We start from the raw sequence: 18,642 nt of genomic DNA on the forward strand, positions 1-18,642 counted from the left end.
AGGCTTTTCAACTTCAGGAAGGACAACAGGGCCTGTGTCTCTGACCCAGGAGTTCCTCAGTCCCACAGCAGTTCCCTTTCTGGTGGCCCAGCTCTTGGCAGAGCTAGCAAGACTCTTACAAGAGGCTGGCTTCTGTCACGACAGCTGTTTCCACAGTTTCTTGACTTCCCATACTGAAAACAGAGGGCACACAAGAGCATGCTTTTATGGCCAGGTATTTGGAACATGGGACCACGAGTGATTGGTGGATAGGGCCATGGGTGGGCCTCGAGGGATTGGAAGATAGGATCGTTAGAGCCGCAAGAGATTGGTAAATGTGGTGGTAGTTAGGCACTAGGGGGAGGCACTGCGAGAGATTGGTGGATTGGTCAGGTATGGTGCTGTGAGGTTGCTGTGGATTGGTGGGAACAGGGTTATGAAGTTAAAGCAGATAGGCAGAGGACAAAATTTGAAACTAAAAGGGCTTGAACCTCAAGAAAATCGGAACCTAGGAGAAGCAGATTATTTAAAATGGTGCCAAGTCTAAAATGGCAGAGTCTTATCGATCTTGCAGCTCATGTTCGAGTCACTCCTCATAAAAGCCATTCGGAAATATGAGGCTGCTTTCCAGAGTCTTAGCATTCATGTAGAATTTTGTATTCTGTGTGTGCCTGTACTCATGTGTGTGTCCCACAGAAAGATTCCAAGGTATGTGAAAACAATTTATTAGAACGCAGAAGTGTAAGGCATTTGGTTCCAGTGTTGGTTGGCTTGTTTCGGTGGTGGTGGGAGGGCTGCTTTTTATTGAGAGACAACTCCCATCCTCTGACTACCTCCCCATATGTCCACGATAAAAAGAGCTATGCTCAGGCTGTAACTAGGAGGGCTGCAATCCAGGCTTCCCACACATGACTGCAGGACCTGTGGCCTCCCAGACTCCACCTTAGCAGGAGACTGGAACCAAGTCTCAGGTACTCCAGTATAGGACATGGACACCTTCATGGCTAGGCTAAATTCCTGATCTGGTTCCAGGTTTAACTGGCTTATTTGGGATTGTATATATAAACCCTAGGATTCTGATCTGATGGTGGTAAATGAGATCAGACTCTTACGGTAGCTATGGAAACATAATTTGAGCAGATGCCTGCCTTTCTAATATGAAAAATTAAGGATAAATGGTTTAGAAATGAAAAGTTACACTGCATCATTTTTCTTTAAAAACTTGCTTGTATCCCATGTCACCATATGTATGTTAATATGAATTTCTTCAGAATATTGAGGGAGTGTTTTCATTTTTGTATCTACCAATACACAAAGGCAAGATCTTTCCAAATTATTTACATATTAAGTGTTGAATGAATGATCAGTTGCATTTCACAGCACACAAGCTAAGTCTCCAAAGGGCTCTCTGTCAGCCAGAGCTTTCAGGAAATTACACTCAGTAGATTCAGCCAAAGGCTTTCGTTAAAGAATAACTGAAGATGAGGGGAACAGATGGGACATTAGTGACTCCACTGTCACCACCCCTCAGCCAACCAGGGAAAGTATCAAGCTGCAAATGTGTAGAGCCACTGGACTGTGGAGGTGGGACAGCTGACAGAGCTGGGACTACTCTCCAGTCTCCTGTCAATTCTCTAACTGGCTTAACCCAAATGGAATGAAGAATAAGGAGGAGCTAGCACGTGGAAATGAGACAGTATGCTAGGGATATTTTGGATTAAGGAATGCACTGCCATTTAATGCAACTTGAAATACTTCCCTGAAAAATGCTAAAATATTAAAATTTTCTTCTAGCAGTTACACAGATTATTTTGTAAAAGCCAAACGTGATAGATATTTTCTAATTATTTAATATCTAAATTGCTAAGACTTTCTGAATTTAAATTACTGAATTTATCAATAGGTGGTGCTGCTGAGATTGAATCTTGAAAAATGTGTAATAGAGATTTAACAGATGATTTGGAAAAGGACTTATAAGGCAGTCAATTCGTGATTTTTTGTTCTTATAGTATATTTGGAAAGTTCTGATACTATATAACTGATTTGCTTAATATGTGAGACCTCTGGATTGTGTCAACAATCATAGGAACAGTAACTAATGTATCATTGTACAATCTGAAGAATGAGTTATAGATCACACGGTTGATGCTTTTCTAATATATTGTACTAGAGTTAGCTGTTGCTAGCTTTCATGCGTAACTTGCCGTAACAGACTTAAAGAATGAGTTATCATGTATATATTAAATATATTAAATATTAAATAAATATAACATATACTATATAATAATATATAAAATATATAATAGGTAATAATATATAAATATATCAATATATTAAATATATAATAGATAGTAATATAAAATAAAAGTATATTAGATATTAAATATATTAAGTAATGATTTTTAAGAGATAATTTATATACAGATAACTTCAGAGTTTTATTTTCTGGCAGCTTTAACAGTGCCTTCCTAAAATATCACTTTCCTTGTGAAACCTCAAGACTAGAGAAGTATTACAAATCTTTATCCATAGACTCAAATCCATAAAGATCATTCTAAAATGTCTAACCCGTCATGGATTCTAAAGATGCTGAAGTATCCCATTCCCCAAACGATGTTGGTGTTGATAAGATACAAATTGCCAGTTCGTTTGCATGGAGATTATGGTTTAATTGATCTGGAAGAGGAGAAGAAAGCTTCACTTAAAGTACTTTGAGTAATCAAAGCAGTGATTCTGTGATTTGTTTTAAGACTATCTGTTCCTCAAAATACAAGAACTATTAAGAAGATATTCTAGCAGAATTCTATATGCTATATATGACATGACCTGCTCCTATTTAATTAAGATAACCCATTTGCCCTAAGGTTTCACATATATTTTCCCATTTAGAAAGTTGAATAAAGCTATGGACTCTCTTACAGTACTCTTGCCCAAAGTTTTACACAGAAGTTCTGGGGCTTCAAAAATGCCTTAAAACTCATCTATGCAGCCAGCCTTTGAACATCTGTCCTATGGAGTCAGTTTAAATCTCCCCACCTAGATCTCGAGTTGCCCTGATCTTGTTCCACCTACTGGTGGAGCTTCTTGTGTTTATAGGGCCTGCAAAGATGAACAAGTTTTATTCCTGATCATATATATATGATCTATATAAATCAAAAACCAAAGAATCTGTGTGATTACCTGTAAGTCCATATGTTCTTTAAAACGCTTTCTGTTAGGAAAGCATGCTGGTAGGATCCCATGTTTTGTAGTGCTTGGCATCTTCCAGGAAAGATAAAAACGGAGACTGGTGATATGGTGACTGATGTGTCCCTCTCTTTTTTTTCCAGGGTAACAGTGTGATTTGAGGTCCTGTCACAGCAGGTCATTCTTACTGCACCATTGTGAATCCAGGTACTTATTTCAGGGTTGGCCAAATCTTTTCAAAACGTTTTTTAATATCAGCAAACCTGGATCGTGCTAGCAATTAGCATTGTTCGGTCATTTAGCATTCTTAATTATTGAAGCTAATGAATTTATTGCCAGTCTGAATCAGTCTATCAGCCATTTACTATTGGTCCTGTGATACAAGTTCAAAGTCATGTTATTATTATAGAGGAAAGTCATTGAGATTTAATGTCTATGTCAGATGCTAAGTAAGTATTAAAATCAGAAATCAAGCATATCTGTGGTGGTAATTTAAGCCATAACATTCTACTTCTGTGCTTATTATGATATTATGATTAGCTAGCCATGTACATGTACTTGGTTTGTCTACACTTAAGAAATACAAGAACAAAAAATTTGCTTCCACAAATTGGCAAGATGGGTTTTGAAAACATGCATATCAACAGTTGTAAAAAATATAACCTTAATTTGTGTGTATTTCTCATTTCTTAAATTCTAAGTGTCTCAATTTAACAATAACATACAGATGAAGACAGAGTTTAGCATGTGAATCCGAGTGGGCCTTGATGATGAGTAATTGAACAGAAAATTAAGACAGTGTCCGTACTGTTTTGAGAGACTTATTGCTGAGTTGACCCATGGCTGCCATCTGGGCTTGGGGTTTCCATTGTTCCCCAGATTGACAAATATAGCTTGCTGGACCTAAGCGGTTTATGCTGAACCTCTGTTTTCCTTCTCAGGGATTAGGATTTTGGAACATTCCAAAGAATTGGAATGAAATCAATGCCCATTTAAATCCCCCTGGGAACTTATCTCCAGTGAGCTTTCCTGCTGGGCAACGCTTCCTGTGGCTGCTTGTTGCAGGAGCGCTGACCATGTCCATTGCTCAGGTGTCTAGCTGGGCGAGTGTACCTGACCTATGCCTCTGTGCCCCTGGACTTCACCCTGTGCACCTTCTCTCATTGCGATAGATATAGGCTTCAGTCCTTTCAATGTTTTTATCTATTTATTTATTTTTAAAAGGCTAGGACCTTGAAATCCAGTCTAAGGGGCAGCGTTTAGCACAGCAGGAAAGCTGCTGGTTACGGTGCCCACCTGCTCTATGCCTGGATTCAGGTGCTGGGTCTGTCTCCTGATTCAGGTTCCTGATCAGTCACACGGTGAGAGGAATCATTTGGTGATTTAAATAGATGGGTTCCTGCTACCCCTGTGTGAGGCCCAGATGAAGTTTCCAGCGTCTGGCCTGGTCTTGGAGCAGCCCTGGCTGTTTTGGGCATGTGGGAAGTGAACCAGTAGATGGAAGCTCTTTGTTTCGATGCCTTCCAAAAATTGTAATAGTATAATAATAATAATTTCAAAGAATTCAGCAAGATTTCTGTTAAATGAAGTTTGTGCAAAGCCATTCTTTTAGATAAGGCTGTTGCTCTGGGACTCAGCAGTGCAGACAGAACCATGATGGAGTCCCTCTCATGCTAAGTGCCACCTAATCAAAGTGAACTTTGAAACAGATCAATTAAGAAATAATAATCAGAAGGAACCCAGCTTACCTGAGCCAGCAAGACGAAGGACGTTCCTTCTGTTTTATTCTAAAAGGTTAAAGCTAGGAAGCCGCAACAGGAGAGGGCAACTTTTAATGAGGAGAAGCTTTTGATTTACCTCATGAAATGTTTATAAAACTAAATTGGCCATATTTGCACATTGCAAGAGGAACAATCTTGGGGCACCTGGGAACATCTTTTGAGAAAGGCATCTTTAAGTGATTTGTCCTTGTGTAAATGTTGTAGCACATGTTCAAACTTCAGTGGTATAGCCTACTATGTATCTAGGCTCTGTGTGATAGCCTATTGCTCCGGGTATTGTAGGCATCCGTAATACAATGGCATATGTGTGTCTAGACAGGTTTGTTAACAGCAGTGTTACCACCACACCTCAGTGATGCCTTGCACTGCTGCTGTGAGGCCACCAGTGGTTAGGGATGGTGCAGTATCATTGTTGCCTTATAGGACCACCATCAGGTATATAGTTCTCTTTTCACTGGAGCACCCTGATGTGGCTCATAATTATGTATGTATCTTGTATCCATTTATATCCTAATTGTTTTTTTAATGGGGAATTTAAGTTCAAGATGCCAAATCCACAGTCAGCTCAAAATCTGCATAAACAAACCATATTTGCACCACCTAGTGGAGTTAGAGAGTAATGCATTGAGGCAAATCACTTGGAAATTTAATAATTTTATTCACATTGATAAAATTAAGTGGGAAATTATTATTATTATTTTGAGAACATGGGCAGGATTGGTAACTAATTTAAAGTTATTTTAAATAAGCAAAAATTGAAGAGCTATAAACATTAAGTCATTGAAAGTGAAGATTTTGGAGGTTTAGGATAAAGCATCCTTGTAAATTTGGGGATAAATTCATACTAATTAATTACAACAGTACTGCACTGGAAGAGTCTTATTTGCTTAAATTTGTTACTCTGAAGTAACTGAATTGATAGCTCAGATTGTGGAAGTCTTTTGAAACATAAATTTGAAAATTGTATGGAGTGGAGTTCCTTTTTTCTTTATAATTGTTTCTCCCACTCTAAGCTCCTATTTACACACAATTTGTGTGCTGGTTCTTCCTGTTACAAGACCCGGGTAATTATAGTAGACAAACCTTGCATGGAACATAATTATTTTAAATAGTTTAAACCATTCTGTATATTTTATTATTTTAGGAATACAGTCACCAATTATAAAAGTTACAGAAGGGAATATGATGTTGTCTTTGCCCTTACAGATTCCTTATTTAATAGCCAGACAGGTGAAATTTTACTTTGTCCAGACTTTTGGTACATAACATTGGTAAAAGGAGCATATATAATGTGGTTGATTTTGTAACACTTGTTTGTAAGGATTAACAACTCTTTAGAAATTATAACTAATCAGTAAATTAGGCCCAGAGGTAGAATTTTACTTCTTCTGCAGGCTCTGTCTGTCCAACCTGATCCTGGCAGCGGCTTCGCTCTAACCAGATCCTGCCTTTTTGCACATTATTGCCAAACTGTCACAGGAAACAAATCACAGATATGCCAGAACATTCCTGGAAGTTTACACATTTTGCTTCACAGACCCTGTTCACTGAAAACAACGAACAAGCCTTGAGATTAAACATGATTTTACTCACAATTTTAGAGCCTTTCAGTTTTTGACTCCCTGCCTGCAGGAAGGAAGTGACAGTTGGAAGTGTGGAGAACAGGTGCTCTCTTGGACAGAATGATATCTTCTGCTTACTAAAATAAAAAACACTGCATCAACACTCCTACAGGGAAATGAATTCTAACCACAAGACCCAGTCCAGCTTCAGAAGACCAATCTGTTTTCTACCAGGAAGTTGTTGAGCTCAGGAATAAAGAAGTATCTGAGATTCTTTATATCAGTATTTGGGCTAACCCAAGTAAAGAATCCAGGGCATGGAGATGTCCCTTAAGTTGTCCTTCCCGTTACTGCCAGTACAAAGGCACGGCGGATTCATCAGAGGCCTTTAGCAGGGAAAGGGTCAGAACTAAAGTAAACAGGTCACAGCTGAAAGGTAGTTGTTGTTTAAAGCTTCTTGATCTCCTCTGGTCTTGGTCTGCAAGTTAGAGTCTACATTATTTCCTCATGGTACCAAATGTCACCCAAAAGATGTTCTTTTTCTTTGCTAAGATAGCAGGTTATTCAGGAAGGACTGTGTCCTGCCTCCCAATTTGTTGGTAAGATTCAGGCAAATGATACCTGAGAAAGACTAAAGACTGCAATAATTCAAGGCTCTGTCTTGCATCAGAGTATCAGACAGTCTTTTGTAGCCTTTTCTGTTCATGGTTCAAATCCATTATAGAGTATGCATTTTTAAAGACACATAGAGTTGGAAAGATATAGCAGTAGCATGTATTAAGTGTTTGTCAGTGCTTGGAAAGGCTTTTAGTGTTTTCCTACTATGCACCATGAGATGAGTAAATCCTGCAAACCACAGGGATGGTATATTTTTTTCTTAATTTGGAGACTCTGCAGAGCCATGACCATGATGGAAGGAGATGTGGTAGTTATAACTGGGCCAAAGCAGGAGAGTGAAAGTTTGTAGGCTAAATGAATAGAGAGATTTTACCAGCACAGACTGCACGGGATTTCACCTGCTGGGATGTCTGCAGAAAAGCCAGTGTTCCCTTGAGATTAAAGAGGAATTGGCGATTACTGCATTCCTCCTGCCACTCACTCCTCCTACAGCTCACTCTTTCCAAACACAGAGTAAGAAACTATTGTGTGCTGAGTCATGATGAAAGCAGATGGAGCTTTCCTTTAAGGTTTTGTGGGGAACCCCATGTTTCAATAAGTGATATAGGGAGGTGGTGTTTAACTTAAAGGAGGAAATGTTCAATTTCTTTTGGAGGAAGAGTAGGCAAGGCTTCACAGAGGAGATAGCATCCGACGTGGATGATGGAGGACGGCAGTTACACTTTCTAGCCCTTTCCTAAGAGGGAAAGACAGTTCCGTTTCACCCAGAATGCCCAGCCAGGAAACAGTTACTCGAGGCTTCCTCCTGTCTTCTGCTTGTGTTTTGGCTGTATCTTTGCTCTTTAGCACTACTGCTAACAGGATAAGTGGAAGTGAAATTTGTTTATTCTGCTTCAACTTCAGGAAAAAATGGAAAGCAAAAAAGAGGTCACAAATTTTTTTATTAAATTAAAATTATTTTTTAATAGATTTCTATTAGACTAAAGTCATTTTCTAAATGGTATGCTGGTGAAATATTCAACTAGAGCAGTATTAATAAAAAAATGAAGACTCTTCTCACCCCATCTGGTCCCTCCTCCAGGGACTGCACAAGAACATTTTGTTAACTATTGTTTGCCTTGCATTAAAATCTACAACTATGATTTTTCCAGAGAAAAATGGATTATACCAGTTGTATTGTTACACACAGCATCTGCCACCTGCTCCTCCCTCCTTTCTTCCCCAACTCTGCACTATACTATGAATATTCTAGAACTATTTTTAACAGGCAATGCCATTGTAATACATAGAGAAGATCGCTGTAGCAATTTACAGATACTGATTTGGATTCATAGAAGAATCATTCAGGTCCAAGTCACCTTTGAGAAGCCTTCTTTGATTAGCTCTGCTTTGATTGTTTTCACTCCTCTGAATCATTCACTGTTTTTGTTGTTTCTGATAGAAATTTGATCCCTGCACACACATATTCCCCTTTGTATTATGCTGAAGCTCTTCCGGTTACAAAAAACAAACACACCTGGTTATAAGGAAATACTGGAGGCACATTGAAAGACTTCTTTCTTGAGCTGTTGCTTCTACCTATTGATTTGTTCCAATCTTCTCACTCCCCAAAATAGATTCATCTTTCTACTAATTCTTATATTTCTTCCCTAACCGGCTTCCATTGTTGCATTCATTCATCAGATAATTGTTGAGTATTGGTAGCATGCCTAGGGTGCTTCTGTCTGTTACAGCTTGGCTTGCTGTAATTCTTACTCAAAATAATGGCCTTCTCAGCTCTGCCCACCAAATCCACTTCCATTTCTTAATTCAGATTGCTAATACTGAGACTAAGAATTGTTCACTTTATTCCAGGCCATATGTAATCTGCTTGTGATCCCATGGACCCAGTGCCTGTTTGTCTTAGCAGATGGAGGACTTTGTGTGGGATAGCCCTTCACAGGCTTAGCCTGTTGAGAACATTCCATCAATGGACTTGGGTCTTAACTCTGTATTTGTTTCCGCTCCCCAACCAGGATGCAAGTAAATAGGGACTGACACGATCTGCACACAGTTACCGTTCAACAGACAATGTTAGCACAGTCCCTTCTTTCTGTGGAGCTGGACTCACTGTGGGCTAGAAGGTGAGAATATCAGCCCTCCTTGTGCTCAAATATAACTCATTCTATGTGGTGGAGAACCGCAGATCACATTACGTGAATGTTAATGCTCTTGGCTTTGTCTTTGGAGGTAAAAGTGAAGAGAGATTATAAACCAGAAGGAAGTTACAGATGAGAAATACAAAGCTAGAACTTATTTAATTCCCTAAAAGAGCAAGAAAAATTGGGTAATGAAATTACAGACCTGTGCAAGACACCTATTTTTTCCCCTGGAGTCAGACTTTTTCTTAAGCAATTCTTTACAAAGTTCTTCCTAGTCATACATAAAGTATATACCACATAGCACTGGTTACTCAGAATTTGAGTGGTCTTCTACCAGAATTTAGTGGATTTCATATTTGAACTCAAATAAAATAACTGGATATAGTTGAGGAGATCAGCTGACATAGTGCTTTACAGTAGAAAGCAGAACGGATTAATCCTAAGCTGACAGCAGAGTGCTAGAAAGCGTCTTAAGAGTCAGACAGTGCAGGGCGTCTTCTGCTAAAGGCCCAGCAAGAGAAAGAAGCAGTATGTAGAAGGTAGTGAACTCAGGATCTGGTGGCACAGTGTTCTTAGCACCCCTGCTCTCTTAAGTGTTAGCTGAGGCTCTTATCGCTTGCCCAGGCTCCTCTGTCTCTCTGCTGGCTTCCCTGTCTCCTCGTGGTACTATTTCTGTCCTTTACATCAGCACTGACTTGCTTTCCAAATCATCCAATGACTCCTGTGTTCAGAACCCACTGCTTGTTCACTGCTTGTCACACACTCACATACTCCTGATCCTTACTTGGACATTTGTATTTCGACCCTCATTGATTCCCACCGTTTCCTCCTATGTTCCCTGCAGAACCACTTCCAGCTCTCATCAGCCACTGTGGCCTCCTTGCCTGTTTTGTTTTCTGTCTGAATTGTTACCTTCCCTCCAACCCCCATACGCACCTTGATCCTCCCCTTCCCACAGTCTGAAGGTGAAGTTCCTCTGTTGGCATAGCCTTTGATTTATACTGTGACCTTTGTTCTTTTTGTTGTTCATACATTTGTTTCCTCTATCAAACTGGAAGATTTTAAGGATATTTGTTTATCTCCACACCCTAACACCTAGTGAAGTTCTCATTCTAGGTGTTCAGGTATTCAGATTTGGTTTCTTGAAAATTTATTTTTCTTTGAAAGTTAAGCAGAGAGAGACCTTTCCTCTTCTGGTTTGCTCCATAGTTGTCAGATCTGGACCAGGCCAAAGCCAGGAGCTGAGAATACAGCCCAGCTTTCTGTGAGTGACAGGGATCAAAATATTTGAGCTGATATATGCTACGTCCCAGGGTGCACATTACCAGGAAGCTGGAATCCAAAGTAGAGGAGAGAGTCAAACCCAGACATTCTGGTACGGGATGGGAACATTTTAATTGCTGAGCTGAATACTCATAAATCTGTTTCTTTTTTTTTAAAAAAAAGATTTTATTTATTTATTTGAAAGGTAGGGTTATAAAGGGAGAGATAATGATAGAGAGAAAAAGAGTGAGGGAGAAGAGAGCGAGATTTTCCATCCACTTGTTCATTCCTTAAGTGGCTGCAGTGGCTGGGGCTAGGTCAGGCCAAAGCCAGAAACGTTATCCAGTCTCCAGCTTTCAGGGTAGAGCTTCAGTTACTTGGGCCGTCTTCTGTTGCTTTCCTGGGTGCAGGAACTGGATTGGAACTGGAGCAAGTGGCAACATATCCTGCTATGCTACAGTGCCAACTCTCCAAATTTCTTTTCTGGGACAAAGGGTTTTTGTGGTGCTAATTGTCTATTAAACATTTCCTACGTTTTTGGATTACATGTTGATAGCTCTTAAAGTATTAGTCCTGATAATGGGTTTCTAATATTTCTGTTTTAGTTTCTTGTCCAATAAATGAAAAAACAACATGAATATGTGTTTTATTGCAATTACTGCACAATTGCAAATAAATGAGCAGGAGGGATCCTGCTTGGGAGGTTTACAAAGTGAATCTGAACTCTCTTTCTGAGAACTGCAAACAAAAATGAGATGTAGTTTAGTAACATCAAAAATCACAGTTTAAGTACTCCTTTTTGCTTGAATTCACTTGGATGTAAAAATAGGGGGTTAGATTACATTCACTTCTCCCTCCTATTTGAAAGTCACATTTTTCAAATTGTTCTACTTAAGAAAGTTTGAATATTATTTAAATAGCTTTGTGCTAAAGGCTTAAGTGTTGTTTAAATGGTATTGTGCCGAAATAAGCAAGAAACACTATGCCTAGAAGTTTTATTTTTACCAGAGCTACAAGAAGTTCATTTAGCCTGTAATTATAGAAGTGCAAATACATTTAATGGTCACTTCCACAATGGCCCTGTTTCTTTAAGAGACTGTGGTTGTTAAGTTAAAAGTTCATTGAACCATATGAGGGTCAATAAAAGAATAAATTCGCTGGTTAGTGATTCGAGGACAAGGAACTTGATCGCAGTTCAGTATCTGTGTGTCCATATGCTGCTCACAGGCAGAGGATAGCACGGGAACCTTCCCTGCTCGCTGCTTTTCTCTCAGCATGGCTTCTGGAAGACTCATCAAGCTCCTAATTTTTGAGCTCCTTGAGTTTGCCACTTTCTCCGTTCCCACACTTGTGATTATGGAACAGTTTGCCACTGCCTATCAAAGGACAAGAAATGTGAATGAGAGAACATACTACTGGCTGATTGTTTCCTGTTCTATCGCCTATGTCGCGTCAATGACTCTACTGATTTGGGTTCCTGTGAAAGTTCTCTTATACAAGAAACGTCATCTTTACCGAAAAATTAAAGGATGGTAAGTATAAAAAAAAAAGTAGGGAATTCCTGTGATTCTTTCAAAGGTATATTCTAACAGACTGTCTTTCAGACTGTAAGCATGGCATATATATGTATATAAAAAGTGAGAAGAAAAGGGAAGTTATATCACTGTCTCTGGAGTATCTTCTGTACATTTTCTGTGGTCTCTTTTACTAAGGGGTAATGACAAACTGCATATGTTAAGACTGGTGTTAGCATGAAGCTGTGATAGCCTGAATAGAAAATATTGGATCTGACTGTGCCTTGTATTAACTCCATAAAGGTATCACAGTTAACTTAGATAAATCATCAGAGATTAGAATATAGAATCTTCAGTGTAAAACTGAACGTAATTATTTTTAAATGTTTGCTTTGCGTTTTACAAGTCTAAGGGATACTTTGGCCATTAACTATTTTAGAAATTAAATTTGTCCCTTTGCTTTGCTTTTTAAGAGCAATAAATACTGTGTTAACAAATTCTGTTACTCTTGTGGCAGGAAAATATTTTTATAAGAATACAGAACTAGTTTAAATAAATTGAGATTTACTGTTGAATTATATGATGATTTAACTAGTGATTTTATTGATGTATATAAGGTAGTGAGAAAAAATAATCTTTGATATGTTTGTATTATTTTGTTTTATATCTTCAGATCTGGTTCTTACTCCTCTAGGATGTTTTTCTTGATAAGTTAAATTTTCCTCCACACTGGAAAGCAAAAACCAGTTTAAGGGCAATAATGTAAAAGTAATGCTTATGTGACTTTTTAATTGGTCTTTCTATGCCCACTGGGAGAGTGCTGGAGAGCAGAACTGAGGGGTGGAGTTCGGGAGATGCTCTTCATGTCCTGACACTACCTGTGACCCCATGAACCTTGTCAAGCTACTTTCACTGAAGGCAGGGCTCTCAGGGGCTTCCAGAAATAATCCACTTTTTGTTGGCACTTCTTTACATCAGCGGGTCTGGGGGCTTTCTGAACACTGACCTGAACCCCAGGGTCACCTGAGAGATAACTTGAAGCTGGGTCCAGCCCTTCTCTTCTTCCCTCCGGTCCCTCCAGGAGTTGCTTTGACTGCACAGACTCATGGCTCAAGGACTAGTAAAAGGCCCAAGTGACAGCAGGAGTAACACACTGGGTGCTGGCACATGACAGACCAGGAAAGCATTTCTGCTTTTGCTTTGCTTTGTTTTGTTTGCTTTTTACAGTGGCACCCAACCCTGGGACTCAAGCTTCTGATTTTAGTTCAGGAAGCAAATCTTTCCATATCACTATGATAAGTATTGCTAGTAAGCTATAATCACTATTTTTTTTAACAGATTGTGTACTATATAAAAAATGAATTTTATTTCATTCTGTATCACCTCATACAAGAACTGATTTGAAGAAACATGTTTCTACTTCATAAGGCTTTGTTGTGAGTTTATCATCTAAAAAAATTGAAAACCAGAGAAAGAGACCCACAGAGAGACAGTCAGAGGTGATCTTCCACATGCTTTCTGACTCCTCCAAATGCCCACAGCAGCCAGGAGTCAGAAACTCAGCAGAGATCTCCCACGTGAATGGTGGGAGGCACGATCTGCTGGTTTCCAGGGCGTGGTTCACAGGAAGTTGTATGGGAAGTCAGTAAGCCAGGAGGTCAACCTGTGGGATGTGAGCATCCCAAACAGTGTCTTAACTGCTGTGCCAAATGGCCACCGTCCCCAGAAGAAGTCTGAGCTTAGGGAGGGTAACACAACTTTCCTGAAGTCAGTCTAACGAGGTTTGACTCTGGGTCACTCTGGATCTCTGATTCCTCTACTCTAAACTGTCTCTTTGGAAGATGTGGCCCCAATGACCTTGGGCAGATGGGATTAAGGAGGAAAGCAGTCTTTGATTTTTACTCTTCAGTGCATGTGGTTTTCCACTTGCCTGTGGCGTCTAATCAAACTGTTTTGTATATCCACTCTGGGTATTTCTTTTCTGCTGAATTATCATGAAAATTACATCTTGCAGTGATTTCTTTTGGGAAATACAGTTCCAGTGTTTAATTTATGTCTGTGGGTGTTCTGGCCACAAGTACTTTAAATAGCTTTAGATAGAAGGCAGGTTATCTTTCAATGAAACTGTAAAACTTCCTCATTGTCTCATTTATTTTATATATTGACCTTTCATTGGACTGGGAGAGAAGGAACTGCTACTGAACACTGTTCTGGGAACTTTTTATCTTCTCTGTACAGTTAAATGTAAGTTTTATGACTAGCCGTGGATGCGTTGTTGCTAGTGTTGTCAATTTATGAATGAGAAGAGACTGATACTGGTAAAAGTGATTACATTTGTGAGAGAAAAAGCTAGTAAGTGGCAGAGTGGCCTTGTTTTGATCCCATATTTATATAGTCTGTTTAATCTCTATATCATGCAACTTTTCTTTTGGTCTTTCTGATCTGAAAAGTGTGAGTCAAGGAAAATGCTACTCTTTCAGCATCAGTAAAACATAGTCTTCCCCAAAAGATGTGTATGTGGATACTGTTTCTGATTGTCAAAGATTTATATCTGAGTGTTATAATATGTTTGTAGTAATTCAGAGTATTTTATTTTAAACGCTAAATGAAGATGATGTAGAAATAATCACTACTGTATAGAGATTTAAAGTGCAGATTATTTTTAAGAATAATCTAAATAATTGTTTATGTGAAGTGTTATATAGATCTGTAGCATTCACAGATTGTTTTAATTTATTTTCATTTTATTTGAAAGATGGAGAGACAGAGAGACATTTCTTGTCAGGTGCTACCTATTTTACTCTCCAAATTCCCACAAGAGCCTGGGCTTGGCTAGACCAAAACCGGGAGCCCATGTCTTCCAGGTGGTACAGGACTACCCAAGTCATCACCTATTCCTTCCAGGGACTCCCCTATCAGCAAGCTGCACTTGAAAGTGGAGCCAAGATTCACACCCAGCACTCTGATGTGGGAAGCAGTTATCCTAGGTAGTATTTGAACCACTGCACCAAACTCCCATTCTTCAATGCTGATGAGACCATTCTAGAAACTCTGTGAAGGCCCACGTTGGCTTCATGAACTCTATGAAGCTGAGATTCCAGGAACAAGGAATCCTGAGCTAGTAATAGGTGTGCCCTGGCAATAAAGCTAAAAGAAAGACAGACCTGGATCACATCCCAGCTGTGATAAAAAACTGTGGGGCCTTGTGTGAGTGATTTACCTTCCTTGAGCTTAGGTTTTCTCATGAGCAAAACAAGGTCAACCTCGTTTCTCTCTTGGAGTGTTGCTTTAAGAAAATGTATAACACTATGCATATAAAGTTTCTAGCATAGTATCTGGCACATAGGATGCACTCAGTGAATATTAGTTTTGTTACCCTGGATTGAATAAATAATTTCTTTTAAAATATGATCTTGTGTTATTCCAGAATGATTCTGAAAGTTACAGAAGTGGTAACAAACAAAACAAAGTTGCACGTTATCAGTGATATCCCTCAATTAGGAGAATATTTTTATAACTTTTATCCTTTGAGAATAGGCAATAAACAGATGATTATATCTTAGGAAATAATTTTTTTGCATTTAGAGAATGCTTTGATATTTTACTTTCTTACTTGACATGCATACCAGTGTTGTGAAGTTGGGCAGAGACATAATTCCTATTTTTATAAGGGAGAAAACCATTTCATAGGACCCAAGACAAAAATTAAATCAGTGGCTAAGCCTTAACTTTATCTCAGGACTCTTTCCTTTACTCTTTTTAAGTACTTCTTTATTCTTTAATAAGTAGTGTCTTTTTTTTTAAAGATTACTTGTCATATTTCATAAGGACTTGGGAAATGATGGGAAAACGAAAAAAGGGTATTTACACAAACACCAAGCTGTGTGAGTATATTTCAGTAAGTCAGTGAATGCCTTTCCTGGAATCTCTGTAGAATGTGTAAAACCACTAAGCTACAGGGGAACCTGGCAGTGGAGCCCATCTCAACTGAGAAGGTACACTGTGGAACAGGAGGATCCTGCAGGGATTGTGGGGGTTCCCATGTTGTCTTTGAACTTAGCAGTCTATTCATAAATATAGGATTTTCTTTTTCTGGGCAGTGACAAGTTTGAAAGACCTCAACATTTTGGAATACATTCTACCTTGCTTCACTACTTGTCATATTCAATAAAATTTTGTTTAGATAGTTGCAGTTGTAATCATAATAAAATAAGAACAGGTATTATTGAGCAACTGCTTTGTGCCAGGCATAATTCTAAACACATTGTATAATTTTAGTTTCCTGACGTTTATGTCTAAGAACAATTCTAGTCTTTCATTGAAATGGGGAAATTGAGGCACAAGTGTAGAAAGATTCTACAGCTAAGGGGGAGTTGAACCAAAAATGTGCTTTAATGTTCCTCAGTGGCACACACCCATGTACTGCACGCTACTGAGAACATCTGTGCACCGTAGCACAAACGACCAACTGGAAGGAAATGAGCACATTCTTTTCTGCTCTTCTGAGAGGTCACTGCTAAAATACCATTAACAAATGCTTAACGTTTTCCCAGCATGTTCCTATTTCTCTCAATGACTAGGTCATCTCATAGACCTAGCAGAGTCAAACATTTTGTCCTACTTAGCTGCAAGCTTTCTCTTCCTTGCCCCATCATATCCGTTCTTTCAGAAGCGGGGCTGCTGGGATTAGAACCAGCAGCCATATGGGATCCTGGCATGTTTAGGGTGAGGACTTTAGTCGCTAGGCCATGGCGCCGGGCACCATAGATTTTTTTTACACCTGTATCATTCCCGACATGTGAAGATACCATGCTTCAGTATCACTAGATTATAGGAATTTTTCAGCTTTTATGGTCTTAAGGCACGGGTATGATAGATGTGTTGTTCTGACATGCTTATACTCTTCTTGAAAAGGATTTCCTGAACATCAGCTCCCCCCTAAGAAATTATTGTCTTTCCCTGGTTCATAGAACCAAATGTTGATAGTATTTCACAGAAAATGAAAGCAGGAAGAACTCTAAGAGGGTTCACCTACTGTGCCTTGTTACCATGCCATAGACAGTCTAATTCTGACTTTACAGGGAATGCTCTGTTTTATGCGATTCTTGTTATTAGTCTTCTTATTTCCTTTTGTGTGAGTAAAACCTTCCACGATGTAGCTTCCTTTGTTCCCCTCTGTGAGCTTCACCTCCTTTGTCCTCCCTATAAAGGCCAGTGAATTTGACCATGACTGGAAGCTCTCTGCCACGGCTCTCCAGTATCTCCCTACTACTGCTGTGTAAGTGCTCTCACCGATTACCATCATATAAACTGCCAGTGATAAGATGATGATTCCCAAGGCTGTGTCTCCGGAGTACCCTCCCAGAGCTTACTGTAATGTGCCAAGCTTATCAAGCACTGCCATCTCAACCACAGCACCTATGAGAATGGTTGTATTTTTGGAATTCAGAATCAATTTTAAAAACACAAGTATAAAAATTTACCAGCTCATTCCATGTGGAGTTTAAGAAAATTATCCCCACTTTTTCTTAAAACTAGGTGTTCTTACAGGATATTTGGTAAGCATGCATTAGGAAAGGGGGTGGGGGGGCTCTATTTCAAATTCTCAAGTTTTAACTGAGCTAAAACATGAGCTATTATCAAAACATTCTTTCTCTTTTTTATTTTTTCCATAATTGTTTCTCTTATCATTCCCTGAGTTCCTGGCCTTTTCCCACTGTTCTTTCTGAGAAGGGTCAAGAAATGTCAACCAGACACTGTTTCTGTGTCACTAACTTTGATGTGACTCCCACATGTCCCAAGTGAGGGAGTCATCAGCGTCAGATACTGACAGCAGAGTGCCCTTTCAGTCACCCTTCCTTCCCTGGCTGCCCTGCCCCATCAGCCCACTCCACAGTTTTGCATCGCAGGTTTTCAATGAGGTTTATGGACTCAGATTTATTAAGAGAACACTGCGTTTTAGGGTAGTCACAAAAATCATACAAGAAATTTTTGATTTGATCTGACTTGGACAGGTGGTAGTGGAAAGTGGAAAGATAAAGTGAAAGAAAAGGAGTATGAATCAGGAGTTGAGGTAGGAATGTGCATTTGTTTTTTTAGCTGATGGGAAAAGATCAGGTTATTAGAAAAGAAAGTAGCAATGGGATAGTTAATATTGCAGAGTGAGTGGGAGTGTGGTTTCAGAGTCAGAAAGACTTGGGTTGGAAATCATCTTTCACCTATGAGTGGAACCTTGCACAAACTAATTAAACTAAGTTGTAGTGGAGAGTGGAAAGCAAGAATGTTATGTGCTGGAGAGTTCAGGCCAAATTGGGAGCTTGGAAAACCAAGCAGAAGAACTTTGACTTCATGGATGAGTAAAAAGGAATCTGTTCATTTCTGAGCAGAGTCATTTCCCAAGTTATTCTTTGACCTGTTCCACCCCTCATGCTTCCTCTGTGAGTAACCTCAGGGTCAGAATTCTTGCTGCACAAACAGAAATGTTTAACTCATTCTGAACTCACGTTTTTTCATCAATCCTTTCACCTAGGCGTGTCTGGAGCCCCAGTATGTCCAAGGCAGATCTCTGTCCACACAGCTGCTGTTTGAGGCTGCCCAA

General features: G+C 39.3%; 1 protein-coding gene across 1 annotated transcript in view; it reads left to right on the forward strand.

The window, feature by feature from the left end:
- The first annotated feature begins 11,333 nt into the window (after window positions 1–11,333).
- Window positions 11,334–18,642, forward strand: part of TMEM236 (transmembrane protein 236) — a 39,966-nt gene continuing 32,657 nt past the window's right edge. Inside the window, exon 1 of the mRNA XM_040968013.1 lies at window positions 11,334–12,062. Coding sequence (XP_040823947.1) covers window positions 11,806–12,062 — 257 coding nt within the window. The 5' untranslated portion in view covers window positions 11,334–11,805. The remainder of the gene's footprint in view (window positions 12,063–18,642) is intronic.

This window comes from Ochotona curzoniae, unplaced genomic scaffold, assembly GCF_017591425.1.
Source record: "Ochotona curzoniae isolate NIBS_2020 unplaced genomic scaffold, NIBS_Ocur_1.0 scaffold_4683, whole genome shotgun sequence".
Lineage (NCBI taxonomy): Eukaryota > Metazoa > Chordata > Mammalia > Lagomorpha > Ochotonidae > Ochotona > Ochotona curzoniae.